Raw genomic sequence first — 26021 nt, 5'->3', positions numbered from 1 at the left:
GGATGGACTTGATAGATGCCATTGTCATCTTGTAACCCTGAAACTGAAATATCTGGTCGTGTAACAGGCTCGCTGAGTCACTGAAAATGGGAGATTGCGTTTCAGTCTTTGGTGATCCCAGACCCCCGTCCTCCTGAAACTCCCATATGTTTCAGAGAGATCTCTGGGCTTGGCGTGCCAACCATTCACTGCCTAAAGAAGCGACACTAAGCACGGAATTATCCACAATAACAGAAAAAACGAGCTTCACCCAAATCCATTTCTTCAGAGCAGCTGCCAGGCAGTCTGTCCAAGTCTGCTGAAATCCTCTCAGCGTGGCTATCGGGTGTTAAGCATGAAGGCCTGGATGAGATGAAAAGGAAGATGACATTTCACAAACCTGCGATTTTTGCAGGCTGGAGGCAAATGACCTGTCCTGACAGCGCCTCACATCCAAGTGCCACCTCCTCAGACCCTTATGTCCAACTTGTGGTTGAGATGTGGTGGTTAAAAACTTTGCTTTCAAGGTGGAAAAAATAAGAAGAATCGGGTTTCAGGGGTCAAATTCACAATGGCTTTTTTGTGAGTGGATGTCAAGAGGGAAAACTCTGAGACCTTCAGCACTGAGAGCTCTTACGGATATGATCCTGTAACCTCTGGTTCAATATAAATAGGCTGGGCGGATGTGCGCAATCAGCATAACAATGGAAGGACTGCTCACATAGATTAAGAGGTGATTGGCATGGTGTAGTGGGGGGTGGGGGGGTCACACGTTTTAATCAGAGACTTATTAAAGAAATAAATTGGCTCCTTTCTGAAAAGCTGCCTAATTAAAAGGTGGAACACAATTAACGAATGGAGACTCGCAGCACAATAGCTCCTATTCTGCTTTAGGACTCAGGTCAGTCCCTCAGGACTCCCTGGCCTGCTGGGCCACTCAAAACACACACCTTTAAAAACACTGAATAATCCTTTAAAAAAAAAAAAGGGGGATATTATTGTGGTTAATTAATGCGAACAATATCAGCCCTGATTTATTAGTAATAATTACCGAAATGTTTATTTTCTTACTCATATTAGTATCATTACATTAGTACATTATATTATATTGTATTATAGTGTATTATATTATATTATATTGTATTGTGATCTCTCTGGTCTCCTATTAAACAATGCGAGAGGCCCCATTAACCTGTCGCGAGCAGCATCACGAGGACTGAACGGAGATGATCAAAGCTCCTGAACAGCACATCTCAGCTGCAACCCGCCTCCTATCGATTACTTGATCATCGAGACTCGGCAAATAAGTAGTCAAATCTATTCATTATCAGGGAACTTAAATGGGCGTCTGATCACATCTGAAGCATCTTGATTTAATCTGGAAGTATTCTCATTAGCTCGCTGTTGTTTGCACTAAAGGAACAACCCCCCCCCCCCCCCCCCCCCCAAAAAAAAAAAAAAACAGCCTCACTGGATTTGAGCACAGTCTGAGGACAAATCAATAGCTGTGATTCCCTGTAAAAGCTTCATTGTAGTCATATCTTTTATTCCAACACATTGACAGTTAGTTTATACTTTAAATATTAATCATTAATAAAACCTCTACTTTTTTTTCTCCATTTTTAATATGATGTAATGAAGAGATTGAGAATTGTTTAAAAATACTTTGATTACTTATTTCCAATAATCATTCAATGACATAAATACTCAGAAAATACTCACTCTGCTGGATTACTTCTGACTTCTGATGAAAACTGTATGTTGAACACTTATTATGGTGACAATGGTGATATAAGTCAAACTGAAAGGAATAAAGTAGGAATCTTTTCCAAATGTATAATAGTCCAAAATATAGTCCAACATCTAATTCTTTGTTTTTATGTACAATAAAAATATAATATAATTATATTTCTTAGTGACAAACAGGCCTTTAAGATCCAGTAAATGGCCTCCACCAGATATTAATATACAATGGGCCTACATACAGTCCTGCATGTACTGTATGCTATTGGTGTTTAGGATCATCACATCATACTGACAGATGAACCATCTGCCATGACAGCAGCTTCAGTAATGAGTGAACATCTGCACACTCTGACAGCGTGAAAACACGGAGCATCATAACACTCAGATAAAATTTGCAGCAGGGATATTAAATTGCATTTGATCAGACAGACTGGTAACTGACTGTGACTGCTGATAACGTGCAATAGATCAGAGAGTGTAAAAGCCTTAGTTCTTATGCTGTTGCATCTTGAATTGCCTCGTCGAGCAATGACGACGACTTCGGTAAGTGAAAGTAGTTATAAAAGTTTATTAAAGAAAAAAATAGTTTACAGAACATGAGCAGAAGGCTTTACATTCGTCAGTATATTCGTCAATAATTTAGAAAAGAAAGAAAATAACTTTAAGACTTTGTTGGTTTCATTAACACAGTTATAAACAGTGGAACGTTTTTCTACTTAACACGCCCGATGTCACACAGCTACGAGTACAGGAGGCCTTTTTCATAGAGGACATTTGAACATGTCAGAGTAGGAAAAGCACAGGTGTAAATTAAAAATTGTGGCTGAATTCCATTTAGCTGCTTCAGTTTCTGGGCCCTGGTGTTTACAGCCAGACAGTAGCTATGTGGTTGATTACCCGACCGCTCTGTTGCTTTTTATACTCGAGCTGGTATAAAAGGCGACAAACTCCTCCTTGGAAGGACGCTGTTGGTGAATGGATGAAGTTTTGACAATAAAACTACTTGGTCAGGTTTAGGAAAAGATTGTTCATTCGGGTCAAAATAATAAATAAGTAACATAATAAGAAGGTAACAGACTTTTGCTTTCACTTGGGACACCAACAGCATCCTGACTAACGTCTACAGACAAACTTCTCTCACGTGCCAACTACGAACCTCAACAGGTGAAGGCGCCAACGTGGGACACAAATATAAAAGTTGGCTACATTTAAACACAAACTATACCCTTTCCATCGTACGGCCGGGTGTAGCCACATTGGCTATTCCACTCTGGGAACAAATATGCTGACACCTGGGTACAAATAGCAACAGCCAAAATTTAAATGGAAACAGACCTGCTGTAAATGTTACGTGAGGGATAATGTGCAGAGAGCCAGTCGGTATTCCAAAACAAACCCCAACAGGGTGATGTCTTGAATCGTCCTGACGGGGGTTCGTTTTGCAGTAATGACCGACTCGCTGTACATTATTCTGCTTATTACACAAAAAAAAAATACTTGCTTAAAAACTATTTTGCTATTTTTCTATCAGAATGGCCTCAGTAGCACTGGCACTAGCAAAAGCCACGTAATAATAGTGTTTACCTAACAGCTTTTCCTACAAAAAGCCAAAATGTCAGCTATGAAAAAGGGCTTTTCTCAGACATCCATTCGTTCCACTCAAAACTCCTAAGCGCTGTTTAGAAAACACTCAACACAATGCGTCACATTTCTTGTCTCAGCCGTCAAAATGCTGATCTGCTCCAGTCTAAACATCAATACTGACAATAATATTGACAACAGCTGTATTGTTTCAGGAGACGGGTCTGATATTCTCACAGCTGGATCAATCTGCTGCACATGCACGTCTGCCTTTTTCTTTGCAGTAGCTGGCTCGGCAAATCAGAGATAACATGTATCACTGCACTGGAACTGCACATAAACCTCTCTGTGTTGACCCAGGGGTTTCTTCTTCAGGCTCTGTGCACGTTCCCATAAAAGGGAGCGTGTGTTTTCCCGCTCAGTGCATACACTGGCTCAAGTTTATTTCTAGTGTGACAGATGCACATTGTAGAGCTCTTAAGCTTTAAACTTGATATTGCAGATTTAAACTTTACACTCAGGAAGTGCATTTAGGTCGGACCCTGTCCCATAGTGAAGCATAGGTAGAAATCACTATAGTTTTTGGCCAAATCAAAGTGAAATCATTTACAGATCGAATATTATCTGTGATTAACACCAATAGATTAATCAGTTTTCTAGCTGGTGTTCTGTTAGCTGCTGTGCCATCAGTGTAAAACAGGTAATCAGCACCAAGCAGAAGAACATGATCCAAAGTGGTCTGTAGCTGCTGTGCCTTCAGTATCTTTTTACTGTATGGATGATATGAAGTGTAAAATGTAAAGTGCTTTATTAGCTAAAGCAAACCGGGGAAAAATTATTTTTCTGCATTACCAACTGAATGCATGTAGGTTTCTGTGGCAAATTAAACGCAAAGCGATGCATGCGGTCTGCGCTTCTGTTATAGCATGGCTTTGTTTGGTGACATTACTAATGTACGACTCAACAGGTTTGCTTATATAAGGTGATCTAATTACTTAGTTAATTCGTTTTAATTGAGAATCAGTTAAACACACGATAACAACAGCGTGGCCATAAATAACACAAAGTCACTATATGAAAAAAAACACAACTAAACTTTATTTAAAACTTTAAATAAAATAAAGTTTTATAGCCAATTGAAACCCGACACTCTGAACACGACCTCCTCAGCAGACGTTGAAAACTCTGGTTTTGGGCTCAACATATCTCGCTAACCAGTTGACACTGCTCTGCTGTGCAGCCCTCAGGCAAGAGACGGAGACAGAGAGGGGCGATGAGGTGGACTGCTTCAAATGAGTCACTGCTGTTGAGCGCGAGGTGAAACACGGTCTCAGCTTAAAGGACGCTGGCTAACGCGCCCGGACGAATCTCGGCAGATATAGAAAGGCGGCAGCCGTGATTCACACCTGCACCACGATGACGCACACTTGCATAATGCAACTGTGAAACTGTGTGTCGACAACATGTGCAAGAAAGTATAAATAATTTTCTTGTGTTTTGGGTACTTTTTCTGTATCTTATTGCACAAATGCCATTCATGTGTTTTTTGTATTGCATCAGTATATTTTCCTTTGGCCCATTTTCTCTCTAAATGTTGTACAATAAGAATGTACGGTAAAGCAAAGAGTGCGCAACAAATAAATCTTCAGTTCCAGAAAACAAATGTATGGTTGATGTTGGAGTGTCTTAGGTTTTTGGAGGGTGCGTTTTCGGTATTGTGCAGTGAAGACTATTAGTGCAGTGCTGTTTCAGACATACGAATAAGGAATGGAGGAAAACTATAGAAGCAAAACTGCGTCTGACAAGATGATGAAAAACATAAATTCTATGAAACATCGGTGTTAAATATGTAACGTTTCATGACTTCCAAACACGTTCACAATTTAAGGCCAAATACAGTGCTATTCTTTTTCATTCGGTACAAAAGACATTTGGGGAAACTTAAAATTAGCCTCATCCTCACCTGTCACATTCACCCAAGCAAAGAGATGAACATGACCACCCCCATGAACTGAGTGAAGAGGATGAGTGGAGTGAAGAAGGACCACACCGGCCACAGCGCCATGTTAAAGCTGTAAGAGAAGTACGATACATGCACAGTCTGAATTAGTGCATCAGTACTGACCGGTCTTTAAATATCTATTATACACAGAGGCGGGAGAATGTGAGGTACTGCTACTAAAACACTCAGAGGTCCCACTTCCTTCTAATCAGTGACTCCAGTGAACACAGATTCATATGAGAAAGGATTCATGACATCAACAAGGTGGATTAGCTGATCACATGACAAAGAAGTGTTGAATTAATCAGTGGAGCCGTTGAGACTTGAGATGTCAGAGATCAAATAAACAGCGTTAACCAGGCGTGGCATTAATGCCCAAACTAACAGGGCAACGCCAATTCACATTTGATAAGTTAAGTCATTATCAGTCGTGAATTATTGTCCCAGTCAGCCCCTCGTGGACTGCATGTAATCCCACAGTGATAAACAGAACAGGTATTGCTAAATTGAATAAGCAATATTAAAGGTCGCCTTTAGATTCAATTAGATTATAAGACATTTATGAATACATATAAGAAACCTGTTGACAGTTTGAACCACTTAAGAACGTTAATACGTTTCTTATAACTGTTTATAATAGCATCACAAAGTCAAATTTACTGATTTACCTATTATGTCACTGTTAAAGATTCACTAAGCTTTTTTATTGCTTTATTTACTTCAGTACAGAATTATTTATGCATTTATTGACAGTTAACTATACTTTTTTTTTGCAGCCGCCAGCTCTAAACTGAGAAAAATGTCTTTTCAATAAATTCTTTAAAATCTTACATATAAATACGTTTCATGTATGAAGCACAGAAATACTTTGAGACAACTCTTTTAAAAGCTTTTTTTTTTAACTTGAAATCACTGTCATGTAAATGGAAGCCATTTACATGAAAATGCCGTCAAAGTGAGGATGTTCTATACAGTATTTCCTTTATACAAAATTTGTATATCTATATATATATATACCTACAGTATGTTTCAACACAGAGGCAACTATTTTATTTAATGTATTTCTTATGTCTTATTTCAAATAACTCCAGTCTATTGCTGTCAGCCATCTTTGTTTGAGAGAATAGAGGCCTTTTCTCAGAATGACTGAAATGCCCTTTCTTTCCCCATGTTAGAGGAGACAAGGGGGCCTATGTGGAAAACAATGCTGGCTATGTGATATTAGAAAAACAAAAGAAATATAAAAAATAATATAAATGTTAAATATAAAAGAAATATAATCAATTGCTGTTTATTTAATGGGGTCTGCGAACAAGCAGCAGTGAAACAGTTTCATGCTTTTCTAGTGTTTTACCTTCTCAGCACTGCACAGAAAATATGTGTTTTCTGTCTAAAGTGATTAATATAATGCTGTTCTACTTTCCTTATAGTTAATCTGTCTTTATTAAATCGGAGTGACTACAGCACTGTTTGAAGTTTATTCATGTTTGTGTTTACCTGCAAGATGCAGCAATAAAGGCTGCAGTGGTGATGGGAGGAATGGCAGGGTACTCTTGGTCATAGTGCTGGATGCCTTTGAACCACTCCAGGTAGACGATGCAAAACATGGCCAGAGACAGGCAGATCCCAAGGAGCATCAGCCCCACATTGAACCACCAGCTGGGAAAATGGGGTGTTGAAAGGAAGAAAATGTATTTAGGACTTGAAGGGAATCTAAAAAGACTTGTTGCAGTTATTCAAATGCAAAAGACGATGTTGCTAAAAGTACCACAAACAAAAAGAGATTTAAAAATTCTGGGTATGATGTTTTTCCATGAGCACCCATCTTTTGTGGCAACAAAGGTTTTCCGAGAACAAAGCTTTTTTTTTTTTTTTTTTTTTTTTTTTTAAATGGCGTCTCATTACTGGAAACTGAAAGCTAGTCATAGTGGAATAAAGATCTCTCTGAATATTTTACCTTCTTTACAAACATAACACAACCTCCTACCTACTGTAGAGTGCTTTATTTACTTCTCAGTGCTCATAACGCACAGCAGGAGTAGAGAAATTTTTGTGTCTTCCTCGTAAATCACTCACCTTTTGATATCTTCATTCTCCATGATGTTGCGGAGGAAATCCACGTAGTAGGTCACGCCTATAGACGCCACGATCCAGAATATGCAGTGTTTGTTAATGCGAGGGAGCGGCTTGGCATCTTTTTCCTCCTGACCTGAGGGTTAACAGAAAACACAAGTTTCAATTCACGTGTCTGCTTAAAGAGGGTGCTTCACTCCACGAGGACTTCGGGGACTCACATGCCCACAAAAGTCTGATTCCAGTTTCAAAATGTTTTATCGTCAGTTAGATGTTTAGACATCTAGAAACGGACGTCTGAGCACGGTGCCACTCAGCGCTAACAGACCAACTAAGAAACCTAAATACAAGGAGGCACTGAAAGAGTTACAGCATGCAATAGTATTTACTACCAAATATGAGATTTGTCTTGCCTTAACAGAATGTGCTAAATCCGCACCTTTCGGGTTTAAGGAGCTTTTGAGGTGAAACTGATAGCGATCGTTGCGATAATCTTACTTCTCAGAGAGCTATTAATCTCTATAATTTACTGGTTGATTAAATGTATCAGAGCCTGTTGTTGGCTGCTGAAGTGCCTCAGCACGCTGGTCTACTCTGTGCAGAGTTCACAGTGAACTCCATGCCCTAAACAAGAAGTTGGCCTACAGCTTTAATCAAAGTTATGCCCAGTGGTCCATCTTAGATGCATGATATAATATTCCAAGACATCTTGCCAGAAGGACGCCTGGCGGTATGTAAACTGGAATTTACGCAGCCATTAATAAAAAAAGGATGACCACTCGATAAATGTTTGGTCTGTTGCTTATATTACAGTCATCAGTTTACACTGGCAAAGAGATGACCCTTGGATTGGGGACAGTGTCGGAGTAGAGTTTCCCTGTATTATGTTGCTGAGCTGACACAGCGTTTGCTCACAGTCAAAACAATCAAGAATTGCTGGATTCCTGCCAGCGAGGGCCTCAAACTTGGACAATTGTCCACTGTACAAGCTGGCAACATCCTCCAAATAGCATATATCTTTCTGCTGCAGTTCTGTGAAACACAAACGCCAGGAATATCTTAGCAAGTGGACTACAAACTGGCCATTCAACAGGCTTGACCATACAAGTTAGCTTATTTTCTATCAGGTCAGCTCGCAGGCTGGGCTTATGTGACACTGTGCTGCCACTGACAGTGAGGAGGTCAGAGCCTAAACCACAGCTGTTACCACACTGTGTTTGTAACGTTCCCGTTGAGTGTTACCGGTTAGCTCTGCCAGGAAACTAGTTAAAGTTAGCCAATAGCGTTAGCCAACATAGTGTCTCCGAAGCTTACTCTTTTCATCTTCGTCACCCGAAGTCGTTGTTTGCATAAGAAACTCCGCATCTCTCTTAAATCTGTTCCGCAACGTCGCAAGCTCACTGTCGTTCAGCATTATGTTGATGCTACCATTAACTTGCACTAGCTCCACAGGCTAACTGGTAGACATAAATGGGCTAACCAGTCATTACAATGCACTTCCTGTTAGAGAGTCGCGTCCTTATGACGCAATTAGAGCGACAGCTGTAGTTGTTTTTTTGTTTTTTTTCGGCTAGTTTTAGTTTTTGTAAATAACTATAGTTTAACAAATGTGAAGGCGTAGCTGCAGAAAAGCAATAAATAGGCATCAGATAAACGAACAAACTAACTTAAATTATCAGAAATTTACAAGACCATTATAATTTGAGAATATCAGAAAGTTTTAGTTCTGTATCAGTTTCCAATTATTTTTTAACCCTTAAATGTATTTTGTGGTTATTGTTGTTGTTGTGTTACCTATGCTAATACATAAACTACACTAAAATGGCATCGTGCACAATATCTGTTTTGGATATATATATTTAAAAAATGTTTAATTTTACTCCATTTACACGTATGACTACAAAACTTGACTGAGAGAAGAGAGTTGTTTAAAAGTAAAGAATCTTATGCTACACACACTAATTATTACATTTACAGTATAAGCACAGTGGATTATTGTTATGTCAAACTTTTGCCGAATGTGAAATGTAGTTGTTGTAGTTTGGTTCATTCGTGTCCTAACTGAAAACCACCAGTGATGCGACCGCTTGAGATTAATACCATAGATCGGTGAAAGTCAAAAAGTGTCTGATGTACATCCTGAACAAAGGCCACCTTGACACAAACAGCAAACAAATGGGACCAAAGTACTGCCAATAAAACATCCTAAAAAAGGGAAAGTCTGACGGGGCACATTTGCTGCCGTCCCTCATAAACTTTGCAGAATGCATAGTAGCTGGCTGTATTCCCAAGTTTATCTTGAATGTATACTTTTACATAGAGCTGGCAAGAATCTGACACTGCTGATACCTTTGTCCTATTTCACTCTCGACTGAAAACTTTCAGTGAGGGGAAAAGGCATGGCATGTGCAGGGAAGAAAAGCAAATAATACTTTTTTGCTAGTTGCTACTATTTGTTCTGTAGCAAACAATCATAACTGCCAACTTTATCAGTCTAGGCTCTGTTTACAGTTTATTAGGTACATTTAAAATGAATGGAGTCAATACAAGACCCCTGAAATAACTCTCCCAACTATCATGAGGGCATGATTTTAAGCTTGTGTTATAAATTCGATTAATTTCATTGGAGCCCGTAATTTGTGGTGCTGCTGGACAGTATTGCGTTATACTGAAAGTGATGCTTGTGATATTTAAGTACCCAGGGGTAAATTGATCTCTCTGGCATGTAGTAACCTTTAAGGAAAACGTGACTTTTGCTCACAAACAGGTAAAGGCGACGGGATCATCAGCCACTTTGCATCTATGAGCATTTCTTGTTCCTGTGCAGATGCACGAGATAAGAGTGTTACCTCATACTCTTAGAAGTCTGGTTCTTAGTCTGGGGATTAGTAAGAGAAGAAATACCTGGTCGTGTTTACCACCTTCCTACGATGGTACAAGCAGCAGACAATAGGTGTACTCATTGCCGTACAGTGCTTTCTGTGTAATGACAACATTTGAGTGAGACGGTGTAACTTTTGCTGAACACAGTGGCCACAAGAGACAGTTACAGGGTGATGATACACACCAGAACAAGTAGAGAGGAGTCATAAAGACAGCAAACTGACTGGATAATGTTAATGCTGTAGCTATCAAGAGTCTGCTAATATTAGCCACTATAAGCTTGTGGTCGTGCCACGGCCAACAATTTCTGAGTGTATCAACATGAGCAAAAGTAGATTTTACTTATAAATTACAATTTACATTTATAAGAGAAAATATGTCTTCTTTCCTAAATTATATCAGAATTTTACAAGTTTATAAGTAAAATAATGATAATAATTTGAATATTAGTGCATGGGGTCATCAGAAAGTTTTAGTTCTGTTTTAATTTTTTTTATTTCCAATTATTTTTAACCCATCTATAAGAGAAAAGACAATGTTTGAAAATGGCATTGTTGAGGTAATTATGGCTGTCATTAAGACCAAAGTTCAGGGATGAAATTGCCCCATACCAAGCACATGGTCACACAGTTAATCCTGTAGCGTGTAATGGCAGAAACAAAATGTCGATCTGTTGTTTAGCAACAGTAAGAGACAGGCTTTGTTTCAGTTTTTCTGAGTTTTCCTGTGGGGTCTGGATTAAAACAAAAGCATTAAGGAGTAGTGAGTCCTTTGAGGACTTAAAAAACACAATTTTAATACTAGCAAACTCGAGTAACAGCTTGACTAATACCCAAAGTATGCAATATACAATTACAGGTGAGCAGTGTGATGAATGAGCATCTGTGTTAAACCTGCTGGGATTAGCAGAGCTTCATAAAGCTGGGCAGGTTTCCTCCTGTAGCTCCTCCTCTGTGTGTGTGTGTGTGTGTGTGCCTGTGTGTGTGTGTGTGTGTGTGTGTGCGCAAGCTGGGTAAAGAGGCTGCTCATTCTAGCAGTGGAAAAATCAGACAGCATTAAAACTTCACCTGAGGCTGACACCAAGCGTCTTGCTTCTATGGAGCTTCTGTGTCCCCGGCCAAGTGAACCCCGTTCGGGGTGCCGAGGAATGTGCATTAGCTTCGTCCCGTGTGAGAGTCAAATTCACCTCAGGTGCACCTCTCCCGTTTCCCTTCCCCCACTCCAACATCCAATCCCACAGATAAGGTGCCATTTCCCAGCCTCACCGTGGGCTTGGAATGTGGAACAGAGCGGCTGTCTATCACAATTGTCATTTTATACATTCAAACAACACTGACACGTTTTAAGGTAAAAAAGTCTCCCTCATGCTGACGAGGCTTCTGCAATCAGTAAAACAACCGAACAGGACGCAAAATTCAGTTATAAAATGATTTAATCTTTGAGATTATGTCATCTGTACAGAAACATCCAAGGGAGGATGGCAGACAACGATGGCTTTTAAATTTTAAAAGTCTATGAACATCATACATTTCATGCTGGACGAGTGAGATAAACGCACGTCTACTTTACGAGTCGAACTCTGTCTTTCAAGACTCTAAATTTGGGATTGTTGTGGATCTTCTTATTGAAAGTTGCTAGCAGGTCCTCCTCCGTTTTAAAATTTCCATCACCAGTGAAAGAATAGTACGCTGCCAGAATCTATAAGAGAGGAACAAGCTCTTAACATCACATCACACCATAGACAAGATCAACATGCTGGCTTTAGAACTTTAATTGGATTCTTGAAAAAGAAATAAATAAAGAGTCATTTTCACCCCACTCCTCACCTTCTTCCTGAGTTTCTTCACTGACAGTTCCTGGTCAGGTGATTCTTTGAGCAATGCCTTGATATTTCCTTTCCAGTTGAATTTACCTGTAGATTAATCAGAAACAGAAATTAGCTATTAGTAATGAGTGTGTGTGTGTGTGTGTTTCTATCCATTGGCAACACTGACCCCTGGTGGCCTTATTCTTTCACACCATTATTCATTTTGTAAAATGTCGATCCAGGTCATATACTGAGCCACAGTACCTTTGGGAACTGCTACATCCTCTGCTGACATGACAGCATCCTCCGCTGCTTGGTCCACTGAAAGAAAAGAGATAAAATGTCTAGACGTTACCCTAAATACAAACACATGAAACATGTGAAATAGAGGAGCTTAGATCAGTTTCACAAGAGTACACATGATATAAGCTCACACTACAATAAAATAGGCGTTCTGAGGGTATTTGAGCACCTCCACAAAATTTACCAACAGTTTTAAAATAAATATTTTACAATTTTAGTCACAGTTGTGGGCCAAACAAACTTTGCAGAGCTGCTGATGAAAACATTTAGCCAATTCACCTTTTCAGTCAGTGAAGCGTGGAAATAGTATTCAATAAAAAGACACCAGGTAGCACATCCACTGCCACTACTACTACTACTACTACTACTAATACTAATACTACTACTACTAATAATAATAATGCACAGAAAACAAAAACTAAACAGTGGCTGACTATAGAACACTGTAGGGAGAGCAGCATACACAGATAGATTTTGGGCTGGCCTTTAGAAAATGTCTTACTTGTCTTTGTTTTCTTGCTGGATGTCTCATCTTCAGCACCGTGTCCGTTCTGGTCTTCATCTCCGTCTTCCTCGCAGCTGTGCCTTCTCTTTCTGTTCTTTTTTTTCTTTTTGCCTGTCTGGTCGTCTTCTGGCTCCTGTGCAACCGTCTTTTCGGCACCTTTCACAACCTTCCCATTCTTCTGCTGACGGGCCTCTTTACGCTCCCGTTTGTTCAGCTTCTTCTTCTTCTCCTCCACATCCGGATGGCCGTTCACCTTTTTCTCCCCGTTGGTTTCCAGTTTGACTTCTGCCACAGTCTGGTTAGCTCCTTTCGCCTCCTGGGGAGCCTCGGCAGGCTGTCATATTATGGGTGGGTAATGATAGTCAGTTGGGATATTGAAGACATTTTTTTTTTCTTGACAGAATTTACTACAGTGAGACAGCAGATGGAAAACGACATACAAAGAAGCGTATGTTTGTTTTCTCTTCATCAGAGCAGAATTACACACCGGCAATATCAAACATTAACATCAAGTAGATAACCTAGATATAATACTAACTGATAAAGACAAAATAAATCACCCTGTCGCATGTTTCTCATGTGATTTCAGGTGACTGGAGTTTAACTAAAACTACCCTTGTCACCGTATCTGCTACAGGCTGACAAACGGCAACTACCATGCACAGGGAAACAATAACTTTGAAGCAGAGTAACTTACTTTGTCAGCTGCAGCGAGGATGTCCCACACTTCATCATGAAGGCCGGTGTTGGCTATTTTAAGACTGTTTCTCATCCAGTTCTGAGGAGCAGATCAAAAAAAAAGAAAATTGATTAGTTCATTCATGCACACCCTAATCACCACACTGAGATGATGCAAAGGTCCATCACACAGCGTGATCCATGAAACATTACACTTTTGGTACAGATTGAAGTTACACCAACCTGAAACTTGGCCTTCTTTCTTGGGACGTTATCATACGTGCTGACTTGCCTGAGCACATCCTTTAGCTTTGCACTGACTCCAGGTTTGTTCATGGCTTCCTGGACTCTCTTCAGGAGGAGAATAAAGTCAGGAACAAAAACGTTACGTTAAGTGTAATCGGCATCGCATCTCTGCATTTTGTTTTGATTTGTTTGGTTTGTTTTACCTGGATCCACTGCTGCTGTTTCACATCTCCTTTGTTTGCCTTAGCCTCGTAGCCTTTGCCTCCGTACTTCTGATCCTCACTGATGCATTTATTGTGGTCCTTGTAGTCATCGCCCCTGTTCAACGTGTACACAGAAATACCATTACACAACGAAGCATTGTGGTGGTTTAACTAGCTATAAAACAGAGAAGATGGAGACAGTGAAGTTAGACATTTAGGTTGGTCATTACCAGAAGTCTTTTCCGCAGTCGATGCAGGACAGGACCTGGCAACCCCGGCAGATGTTCACATGTTTATCAACCTGAGCTTTTTTCAGAGATTCACCGCAGCCGTTACATGTGAAAAACACCATTTTAAACGACCCTGAGCTTTAACGATAATTTTAGCTAACTCCGCTATCACAGTGTGTGACTGAAACTAACGGCGCCAACGTATGAACGTTCGAGCTAACGTTAGCCACAGAAAAGGCAACTAACGTTATCTAAAAGCTAGCTAATGTTTAAATGAGCCGACGGCTAAACGCGGCGGAGAGTTTAATAAAACAAATAAATGTTGTGAGCAGCAACGTTAAATTGTTTTTGCTCCAAAACCGCATTTGAACGCAACAAATCCCCTTTACTGCCCCATGCGTGTAAACTTTTCAAAACACACGTGACCATAGCAACATTCTGTAGCTTCACTAATAGTCGTCCGTGTGAAAATGTCGCCAAAAGAAAAGTTCCGCCCACAGTAGGGCAATTCTTCTACAAACATTTTTCTTGTGTTTTTTTTAAATAAAGAGCGACAAAAATATATGTGGTGACTTTCAGCTACTCTAACTTGACAAGAAACAATACATTAAACCAATCTCAAAATACTCTTTCGTGTTATCTGCTTCTTGTTTAAGCTGCGCGACATTACGGGTAGTACCAGGAAGTGAGGTCACGGTTTGACACTGGGAAAAGTGACCCATCATCCAAATAAAAAAGGGTAAGTTTAATTTTATCAATATATTAAAACGTCACTGGGCTAACAATATGTAGGACTTTAATTCTCGGTTGAAAATGTTCGTTTCGAGGGATGTGGTGCTGTGTTGATTCACACCGTGTGCCGTTGTGGTCGGTTAGCATGGTTTTGTTGTTAGCTTGTTAGCTTGTTTTCGTCCAATTTTTGCATGGGTGGTCTCGCAGCACAGTCACATCAGGTTCTGCGCGGTTGTTGAATTATATATATGAGTGTTACCAGTTGAAAACAGCTACCAACACTCGTTTGCATCACTTTTACTGATGTTGCAGTTCAAGGACTAACGTTAGCTAACCAGAGGGATGATTAATATCTTCTTAATAACAGACGTGTTTTGTTTTTTTTTCCCCACATGGTTCACCGTGGCTAGTGTTTTTGATGGAGAAGTTGCAGCTGAGTGGTCCAGCAGCTGAGTGACCATGGACACCCTGTCCAGCCACAGCTCCTACCTGCTGCAGCAGCTCCAGGAGCAGAGGATTCAGGGGCTGCTCTGTGACTGCATGCTGGTGGTCAAAGGTGTCTGCTTCAAGGCCCACAAAAATGTCCTGGCCGCTTTCAGCTCCTATTTCAGGTGCTTTTATGTCTTTACACCTCTAATGAATCAGTGGCTTATTTCTAATCATCCTATTATAGAGTAATACAGTATAAAAAGTACAACTTTGAACTTTCCAGGTCTTTATTCCAAAATTCCCCCAGTCAGAAGAATGTGGTGTTTAACTTGGCCATCCAGGATGTCGGTGGCATCGGACAAGTGTTGGACTACATGTATACATCCCATCTTGAAATCAACCAAGATAATGTCCAAGCGCTCCTGGACATCGCTCAGTGTTTGCAGGTTCCAAACATTCAGAGCATGTGTAATGCTTTCCTCAAGCCTTGTCCTCCACCAGTGGAAATCCCCTCATTTTCCCTGCCAGGCATGCTAAGCTCTGAGCATGACTGTCTTTTGGGGAGCAGTCTGCCTCATGATGTTGACCTCCACTGTCCCTCTGAAACCCAGAGGCCTGGCCTGAGCAGTGACATGGACAACAGCAAAAGGATGCCTGTTTCTGTGCCTAATAGCAGCTCAAGCTGTGACACTGTTAGCAGCTCTCACGCACCTGTGGAAAAACAGCTTGTCCATGGCTACAAACTCCGTAACTTCTACAGTAAGCAGTACTTCAAACAAAGTGCAATTGAGACTAATAATGCAGCCTCAAATCAAGGCCCGGCCCCTTTAGTGCTGGTGGAAGAGCAGCAGTGTCAGCTTGGGGTTAGTGAGGGAGGCAACCACACTCCTGTTTGCTCAGGAAAAACAGTTCAGCCCAATCCTCCCTGCACATCTGCAGCAGTTGAAAAGAACCCTGTCTCCTCTTTAACACCTTCAGATAATTTAAACACGCCCAACTCTAACTCAGCAGACTCCATGCTCAACAAGCCAGTGCGCCCAAAGAAGACTGTGTACCTGAAGAAATACAACTACCTCCGATCCCAGAAGGCTTTGGAGGAGATGTTTGCTGAATCGGTCAGTGAACCCATCCTCAGCTGTCCCAAAGAGAGTCATCAAGAAGAGACTGCGGTCCAGACTCAAGCTCCTGAAACTCCTATCGAGGGTCTTAACGCGTGCAGGGAGGAGGTTGCGGAGACCGCAGCAGACGCACAACTTCCCAGTCCTCCACCTGCGAGCAAAGAAGAACAAAATCTTAAGACCGTGCCAGAACCACCACAGCAGCAGACAGGACACAAGCAGTACTGCTGTGAGGTGTGTGGGAAGATCTTCAAACACCCCAGCAACCTGGAGCTGCACAAGCGCTCACATACCGGTATTTACTGTTTATAATTGCCTTAAATGATTCTGTATCTTTTGTTTCTTGTCCTAACTTTTGTCTTTTCTGTGACGTTGAAAATGGAGCGTGCTGTGACACAAGAAGAGTCTCTGACTTGATCTGACAATCAAGTATCATCATCATCATCTTAATATTTTTGTCTTGTTGCAGGCGAGAAGCCCTTTCAGTGTAATGTTTGCGGGAGAAACTTCTCACAGGTATCGTCTGGTGTGTTATTCTGATTTCCCACAGCTATAGATAGATGGGAAAGTTATATTGAGATATCTGACTGATTTTCTTTCACAGGCTGGAAATTTGCAGACACATTTGCGGCGACATTCTGGAGAGAAACCGTACATCTGTGAGTTATGTGGTAAAAGGTAAGACACTTCCCTGCATTCATTTTCCATATTTATATTTCTGCTGTTCATCACTTCCCTTTCCGTGTATAGATATTTGTTGTCAATCTGTTTTCTTATTGTATGCTTATGTGATTACCTTTTACTAAGAAAAAAAATGCTTCATAGTTTCCAAAACTTGGCAATATACCATAATTGCTGATATTGCATTTTTATAATACAATCTTTAACTTGCATACTGAAAGAATTTGTGATGACGACATACTGATTTAGAAAAGAGTATATCTGAGTTTAGTCTCCAGCAATTTGATATTTTCCTTATATTTCACAGGCCTAATAGTCTATACATTTGCCTATTAATTGAATTTTCATCTGTGTTTGCCAGCTTTACCGCATCAGGGGATGTCCATCGTCACAAAGTTGTCCACACAGGAGAGAAGCCACATCTGTGTGATATATGTGGTCGAGGTACGTAACTGAACAGGAGTGATTTTCTTAATCACTTCCTTAATCCATCTACATGTAGTTCTTGCCTAACGGTCTCATTCTTAGGATGAACCTTTGCTGATGATTAATAATATCGTGAGCTACTTTGTTCACAGATCCAGCTGGAACATTGTGACACATTATGTGTTCATAAGACTGGTGTTGTGCTCACTCTACTTGTCTCGTTGCTCAGGATTTAACAACTTGAGTAACCTCAAGGAACACAAGAGGACTCATGCCACAGAAAAGACATTCACATGTGACCAGTGTGGAAAATCCTTCAACACCCACAGAAAGCTGCTGAAGCACAAGGCTCGCCATGCTGGAGAAAAACCTCACAGCTGTGCCACATGTGGTAAGTCTCTGTACAGTCTCTGTAACGTTGGAAGTATAATTCACTTGCTGCCCTGTAGATTATAGTTTAATAAAACATCAGTGTAGAGGTGAAACGGCGTCAGGTTAACAGTTTGGATGGTTCCAGATTCACTTGTGTGGATTTGCTGCTCTTCTTTATCTCCTGTGATTGTAAACTGCATATCTTCAGATGACTTTACTAAATTACTACATTTTATAATCGAGAAAATAATCTGACGATGAAAAGATAATGACAATAATAGACGTGACAAGTTGAATAAAAAAATAAATCTAAACTGGTGCAAAATAATCCACCTCCCTTGAACCTACCCTTAAATACACATGATGGATCTGTGTGTACCATGATTAAATGTCATACACCTTATGAGCAAGTTTTGATCCCAAACGTAAGACGTATGTGTAACTGCTGTTGATTTGATGTCAGTGGCAGTTCTCGTATTCATTTTGGCTCTCAGTGCATTCCTCTCAAAGGTTATTTGATGCTAAGACATCTCGTGAACTCGCTTAGTCAAACTTTTGGTGTTTAAATTCAGTATAGACTGTAGCTAGTTAGTGTTTTACACTAAATATGTGTAATTTATGCAGGGAAGTGCTTCATCGGCTCAGGAGACCTGCAGCGTCACATACGGTCACACACTGGTGAGAAACCCTACATCTGTAACGCCTGTGGGAAGAGTTTTACCCGCTCTGCCATGCTGAGGAGACACAGCAACATGCACTGTAAGGGGGCGCCAGCCGACAGCCCGGTCACCGACAGCTCTGATCCACCTCGTAGTTCAGATGGAGCATCCTCGTTCTCCAAACCTGTCGGCCACAGTAAACCTCCTGCCGCGACCAGTGAGCAGCATTTCCCCAGCATGATGCCCCATGCAGGGTTAGAGAAACCCTCACCACCTCCTCCTTCACCGCCACAACCAACATCGCATATAGAGACTCCACCTCCCAGCATGCACCTCAGCCCAGGGTCTACCCCAACCCCCCTTCCAGAGCTGCGCTCGCTGGTGCCCCATCACCTCCTCTCCTCCAACCACCAGGAGAGAGCTGCAGCCCTGAATGCTACAGACCACATGAAAGTGGCCAAACCCCACCTGTCTCAGGAGGCTGTGTATGGTCCCTATATGGAGAATGGCAATATGTCCGTGGAGATGGGCAGAGGGCAGGTGGGGAGGCCCTACCTGCCTCCTACAGACAATCACTGCAGTTCCCTTCCTTCCTCTAGCAGACCCAACAGTGGGTCCTACAGGTCCAGTGAAGGACAGTTTATCTCCAGTGTAACTCTGTGGGGCCTGGCAATGAAAACTCTGCAGAATGATAATGACATGGAGCAATAAATGTTGCGTCTTCTTCAGATAAGCACAGCAAAGCCAGGTCAAAGGGTGTGACCCGATGTTTACCGCCTGACTTAAAACACAAAATGGTAGCTCCTTTGATGAAGCGAACAAAGTGCTTCCTAGTTTTTCTTAAACTAAATAAATCATGAATATACTCTTAATCCTACAGGAGATGGATGAGAACTGCTGTTGCGCTGCTCTCATGGATGAATTACAAGAACTTGATACCGGACCACCGCTCGGCCTTGCGTCCACATTTTTCTTATGGCCACTGGCGGTATTGCAACAGCAAATCCCCTGCGACCCAGAAATTGTTTCCACAGACTGCTATTATAAAAGAGATTTTGGTAAAACAGCTGCTACCTCCAGCTATAAACATGGTAAACTATTACTTTTTGTATTGTGCATATTTTTAAGGAGGTTCAATCTTTGGGAAACTTTTCCAAAGCCTAAAAAAGTCTTGAACTTAACTTATAATACATCCATTGCTGCTTTTCTGGCCACAGAAAACTCAGTGATGTCATCACGGGCGTTTAGCCTTTGACAGCTAATGGCGGACACCCGCTGTGACATCACTGATGAATGAGAGGTCTGAAGGATAATAATCCTGAATATTAGAGCACATAGAGAGCAGGCAGCAACCGTTGTTTATCCTCCAGGATTCAATGTGGATTTACCCTTTAAGGATCTATCCAAAAACATCCCACAATGCACCTCAGCTAGTAACTACAGTACTTACACTCTCTCACCTTGTATATACTGCACTGCACTTTAAAATGTAAAAAGAGCAGACCTATTTTCAACTACGAGTGTCAAAGTAGTGTATATATATTCATATGAGAATAAAAGTCTTACATTTAATTATGTGTCATTGTGATGTAATTGAAAACTTTTCTCATCATAATGTTTTTAGTTTTTATAGCTGCGGTGGCCGACTGTTTCTTTACAGACTTAACAGCTCCCACCACTGGTGAAATCAATGTTAGATTGAAAATATATCAATATATATCCAAAGGTTTAAAAGTTAAAGGTATTTTCTATCTTATTTATTAATAGTTTTAGAGCATATTTTCTTATTTATAGATAAAAATAGTCATAATAACTGGTCATTTGTCCTTAAAAGAACAACTGCTCAGGCAGGCTCCTGCTCAGTCTTTTTTTTAACAGCTCTTCACCTTTTGTGAATCATGTTACTTGGTGAGTACAACACAGAGAAGAAGCCGTACTGAGCAACCAAATCCAAATCAGGTGTCATGCTGCCACACAGACTACAGAGGGAGCTAGAAACCAGGTGCTACAGTCCACGTGGAAAGAAAAATGTGTCGGATCATCTCACTGGCATTGATATGTAATATATACGTTGAAACGGCTAACACAATGTACAGTTCATCCCTTGCAGGACACAAGAGCTTCCACTGAAGAAAAAGATTCTGCCAGCGTATACATAGTGGTGCGTTACGTAACGCCTGTCCACTCCGAGCAAGTGCCTGAAGGTATGAACATTGCTTATGAGACTGATTTGGGTTTCATGGAGGCTGAGTATTTGGGTGACATAGCTGTCACAAGTGAGACTCACATTCACCACACATCCAGTAAACACTGTGCACCAGTAAACATTGTGCAGCATCACTGCAGCATGTGAGGCTTGTAAACAGTGAACTGAGCAGACAGCGTTCACTACAAGACAGGCAGCTGATAATTGGCCGTCATTGTCACAACATACAAGCCCCGTTGTTGTTCCATGCCTGCTGGATTAGTTGCCTAGCAACACATGGGATAAATCTGTTATCATGATGTTCGTTCGCATTTATTGCCCTTTACATCAGTGCGCCAACCACTGACGGACAAGAGACAGGGAATCCGGGCAGGAAAGCGTACCTGACCCCTGATGCTTCACACCCTGAGAGGAGTGAGAGAGAGTGTGTGTGTGTGTTTGTGTGTGTGTGTGTGTGTTTCACGCTGCAGCCAGAAATTATTCAAACCCTGGTGAGCTTGAGCGTGTTCTCACTTTCCAGCAGATACCAAAGTGTGAGCGTGTGAAGAAAACCCTTCTGTCCTTCACAACTTGGATGCAGAGAGCAACTATACAGTGCTGGAAAAAGTACCAGGGGAATGTGCTGATTGTGAATAACAAGCCTTTTCCTGAAGATTTGCCGTTTTCAACATAACACTTCAGACATACCCACTGTAACTAACTGATGTAAGAGAAGATGTCCAAATACAGACAAAGTGGTGAAGTTACAGGAAGCCTTGTAACAGTCAGGACCTGTTATTGCATCTCCATAAGCGTGGAGGACTTGAGCGAGGCAGATTAAATAATGAATGGTCAAAATGAAAGCAGCGGAGGCAGAGAAAATCAAACTTTTAGTCTCAAGTGTGGGTCTGGCAACATCCCTGGATCCTACACATTAAGTTTCATAACTCAGTGTGGTGTTTCATTAGACCCTCCATGCCTGGTAAAGCAACTCACCCACGTCTGTCCAACTCTACACCCCCGTTTGTAACGCCGGCCTTCTGTTTTTGTCTCCGAGCCCAAGATGACATAATTTATTAGTTATTTATTGGTGCCAACCTTCCCACAATTCAAGAAACAGGAGCAATGTACGCTGACACATTGATTTCAATCAGCCTTCTGAAGACTGAATTCAAATCCTGTAAAACACTGCAAAATTAAATATTACTACTGTATATATTCATCATGCACATTACAATGTATATATGTAATAAAATATAGTACAATAGCATGTACATGATCTCCTCTCAGTATGCAGGTCCAAATAGGCTGCATACTGTATATATACTCCAACTATATGCACATCTAATCACCTAGGAGGACAGGGTCATTATTTCTGACTTATTCTTTGTGCTGCCATACACTGTTACCTCAACCCTGCACATACAGCACATACAACTGATCCTGAATGCACAAAGGACATTTAGATATCCAGGTCTGGCCTGTATATAGCAGCTATTTATTTAGGTTGACGTCTTTGTTTGGCTGTATGCCTGGATATGTATAATTTGTTCGCTTTGCACGAGTATAATGAGCAAAGACATTAAAATTAGTAAAGGAAATAGAAAAAAGTTACAAAAATAAATAGATAAATAGCACAAAAATGAAGCATTCCTTACTATAATGGCGATAGATGAAGTTAAATAATGCTCCATGTCCATATATCTGCTACACATGCAGTACAAAGTAGGACACATCGCTTTTAACAATCTAATACCACAAATATGGTCTGCAGCAGATTAAAGTAACCAAGATTTTGGAATCTTATCACACAAAATCTGACATCTGCATACATTATACAGTCGTCGGATATTCATATTTTCTCTGGATATTCATGGATGCAGCATTTAACATGGAAAGAAATGGGCTTCTCGAGGATTCATTACATTGTAATCACTGCACCAGTGTTGCTATCTGACACCAGGATGAGTGACTTTGAGGGTGAGTTCTGGCTTCCCATGACCCTCTCTTCTCACTCCCCCCCCCCCCCCCCCCCCCCTTACCCCCTCATCGTTCCTTCTCTCTCCCCATCATGCTAAAGTTAATCCTGATTATGTACGCTGTCTAACTGGTGCAGAATGAGACCAGGGCTAATGCCATTTTACCCAGAAACATTTCCAAAGCTCCCCTTTTGTTTCGGTATCTAATCATGTTTCATTGCTTTGTGCTGTCACAGGCATATGAGGATAGGTTTAATTAACAAGTGAGTGTGAAATGCATGAATCCATCCAAATTCGGTTGACTGTGACATTTCTCTGCAGAGAATGAGCAGACCACGATCTGGTTTGCCTGAACCTCTGTCGAAAATGTCATGTTTTTGCTTGCGTTTAACCTAAATCTGCTTCACAGTTTTTATCGAAAGTAAAATTGTCATGTTAGATTTGTTATCTTTATTCTAACACGAAGCATCCCTCCATCTCTTCATGCTCTCTAATGACCAGCGAAACAAAAACTCTGCATTGCTGTTTGAAAGCCATGGATGTTTTTGAACACTCCTACCTCTTCTCCAACACATTATTCATTGTTATTACTGCACTTGAAACTGCATCAGCACCAGAAGATGTGGACGTGCTCTGGCAGCAGTTCCAGCCGAGCAGTAATTGCTGTGGAGTTGCGGCGTGTTGCATTGTTGGATGAGATGGATAAGTGGCTGACCTAGTCTCTGCGCTATAATTCCTCTGTGTGTCGCAATATGAAAGAGGCTTAAGCAGAGGAGAAGAATGGTGATTGTTCCTACTGTTGCTCTGCTGTCTCTCTCTCTCTCTCTCTCTCGCTCCTCTTTTTCTTGCCGCTTTTCTCCTTTGCTCAGTCGCTACCTGCTTACTGTACCTCCATCTGCTCTGGTTTCCTCCACGGGGGCCATTCATGCAACACATAACTAGACGGGTGCTATTACACCGTGTTGTACCATTCACAGGCTCATTGGAGTCATTATCAGGCTCACCTACGGGGTGTTGTTTTGATACACTGATCTGTGCCACGAGGACGCATGCATGTCCTGCAGAGGTACATGTACACAGTCATATCTTGCATCTTTCTCCCAGCTTATTATTTACTGCTCTACTTCCTCTTGTGCTCTGTCTCTCTTTTCTACACACACACACACACACACACAATGGCTTTACTGTACCCAGGTGTGCAGTGCACGGTTTCTCAGCTTCTCGAAATGCGTTTAGACACCTGTCAGTGTGTGTGATGGGTTGTTCTCTGTTTCCCCCTTAGAGCAAGAAGATTAAGGCTGAACACGTATACACAGGCTACAGTCTAGTTTGGGACAGGTAGGAAATAGGGAGTTGATTTTGCAACCAAATGCGCAGCTGGCAACTACTTATATTTCCAAACTCTACTCCAAATATTACAGTAACATAGTGAGAGATGACTGGCTACATCTGGTGTCCCTTCAGGTGATTTGTGACTATTGGTAGATTGTGATCTCCCAGCATGCTTCAAACTGTGGCAGCAGCTCTTCACCGTGGGCGCTGATGACGGTGACAAGAGCTTCACACAACCAAATAGTCTTGTGCAGGACAAAGAGCCAAAGGCAACAGATTGATAATTACTTAAAGCTGTAAATCATTTTGGTCTGAAACTGTTTAAGGGTCTCTTTGTTAGGTATGGAGCTAGCTTAGTTAGCTTAGCTTAGCTTAGCACAAAGACTGAGAACAAACATGTAAGAGATCCAAAATGTTATGTAGTGAGCTACAGAGGCTCTGGTTACCTTTGGACAGGACCAAGCTAGCTGCTTCCTCTAAGACACACGTTATAAAGGAATAGTTTGACAATTAGGAAACACGCTGATATGCACCGTTTGTAAATGAGCAACGATTAACACAATCATCTTCTGACAAATTACATGTTTGAGTCATCAGCAATAAAAATACACCCTTGCTGCATTCAGCACACTCGTAGCGGCTCGTAGGCTCGTAGCTACAAGTGGCTAATGTTAGTTAGCTTTATGTGTTGCTATGTAACTGATATTTCTGAGTCAGTTTGCTGATCTTCCTCTGCTTGGGTTTCTGTTACATTACATTTATTTATTTTATTTTATTTTTATTTTATCAATGCTCATAAAGCCAAACTCAAGGCTTCAAAATGGCGGTCCACAAACCAGCAGGTGACATCATGGTGACCACGTCCAGTTTTCTATAAATAATCTATGGCCAGGAATACGTTTTTATTTATAAGCAAACACCTGTAAGCAGAACCTTGTTGTTATTTCTCCATACTGCATCGTTCCACTTGCTACTACTCACGGCTACTCATTTATTCTACTCAGTGCAGTTTTATTTGTGTTTTTGCACTGTGCGTCTGACAAGCGTGTCCAGCACCATGACTTCTATTTTCCATAGATTTCCTATCCATGAATTTTTTGATGAATCTTGTCTTTGTTTATCCAGGGTGGCTATCACCATTCAAGCCTCATGTATCACCTTCCATGAGCGTAAGACTTTTCCTGGGAATAACTTACCGAAAGACTATTTAGAAAAAAAAAACGCTAACATGATCATGCTGTACCAGCTTGGTGAAACATGGTTGCAAAATGTGGGCCCCATTTCTTTACTTTAGGATACAATCACACCGGAAAAACTGTCAGTCTGGCACAAAGCCACATCAGGTGTAATACAGTCAATTGTAAGCATATTTCAGTGATCTCAGACTGTACGGTCAAACGACAGGCCTCCATGAGCGCCAGTGTGCCTCGGCTCATTATCTGAAACAGATTCTAACTAAAAGGATGAAATGCACATGAGAGACTCCGCTCTTCTTGCTCAGATCCTTTTGATTTCCTGTGGTGAAAATATTAGCCAATCAGATCCAACGATTCACTAATCGCATGGACAGAGCCCTTCAGGCACGGCGTGTGTGTGTGTGTGTGTGTGTGTGTGTGTGTGTGCGTGCACTGGTTGGGGGGGGGGGGGGGCAGTGGAGGGAGAAAATGAAAGCGTAAAAGTGAAGGAACGATAGGAGAGATGTTGTAAAATTAGCCACGCTGTCAGAGCAGTTTGCACAGAAATTGTCATCAGTGCAGCAGACTCAGGGAAGCCCCCCTCGCTCTCCATCATCTTGAGCGCAGAGAGATTCAGGCTCTCTCTCTCTCTCCCTCTCTCGCCCCCCCCCCCCTCTCTCTTTCTCTCTCTCTCTCT

At 41.3% G+C, this 26021-nt stretch overlaps 3 protein-coding genes across 3 annotated transcripts; 1 reads left to right on the top strand and 2 right to left on the bottom strand.

The window, feature by feature from the left end:
* Window positions 1-4942: 4942 nt before the first annotated feature.
* Window positions 4943-8850, bottom strand: tmem128 (transmembrane protein 128). Its single transcript, XM_070850200.1, has 4 exons — window positions 8696-8850; window positions 7385-7517; window positions 6806-6967; window positions 4943-5378 (listed from the first exon to the last, which is right to left on the bottom strand). Exons 1-4 carry the CDS (start codon window positions 8793-8795, stop codon window positions 5279-5281), a joined length of 495 nt encoding a protein of 164 aa, XP_070706301.1. The 5' UTR covers window positions 8796-8850; the 3' UTR covers window positions 4943-5278.
* A 2849-nt stretch (window positions 8851-11699) lies between these two features.
* On the bottom strand, window positions 11700-14650 carry lyar (Ly1 antibody reactive homolog (mouse)). The gene is made up of 8 exons (XM_070847023.1): window positions 14237-14650; window positions 14007-14121; window positions 13801-13908; window positions 13577-13657; window positions 12877-13213; window positions 12336-12392; window positions 12091-12176; window positions 11700-11962 (listed from the first exon to the last, which is right to left on the bottom strand). Exons 1-8 carry the CDS (start codon window positions 14356-14358, stop codon window positions 11825-11827), a joined length of 1044 nt encoding a protein of 347 aa, XP_070703124.1. The 5' UTR covers window positions 14359-14650; the 3' UTR covers window positions 11700-11824.
* A 777-nt stretch (window positions 14651-15427) lies between these two features.
* On the top strand, window positions 15428-19656 carry zbtb49 (zinc finger and BTB domain containing 49). The gene is made up of 7 exons (XM_070844705.1): window positions 15428-15579; window positions 15681-16810; window positions 16985-17031; window positions 17120-17193; window positions 17558-17640; window positions 17852-18013; window positions 18619-19656. Exons 1-7 carry the CDS (start codon window positions 15428-15430, stop codon window positions 19362-19364), a joined length of 2394 nt encoding a protein of 797 aa, XP_070700806.1. The 3' UTR covers window positions 19365-19656.
* The last annotated feature ends 6365 nt before the right edge of the window (window positions 19657-26021 follow it).

The sequence above is a fragment of the Pempheris klunzingeri genome, chromosome 2, assembly GCF_042242105.1.
Source record: "Pempheris klunzingeri isolate RE-2024b chromosome 2, fPemKlu1.hap1, whole genome shotgun sequence".
Lineage (NCBI taxonomy): Eukaryota > Metazoa > Chordata > Actinopteri > Acropomatiformes > Pempheridae > Pempheris > Pempheris klunzingeri.
Note: the sequence above shows the minus strand (reverse complement) of the source record. Positions and strands in the feature narration are given on the sequence as shown.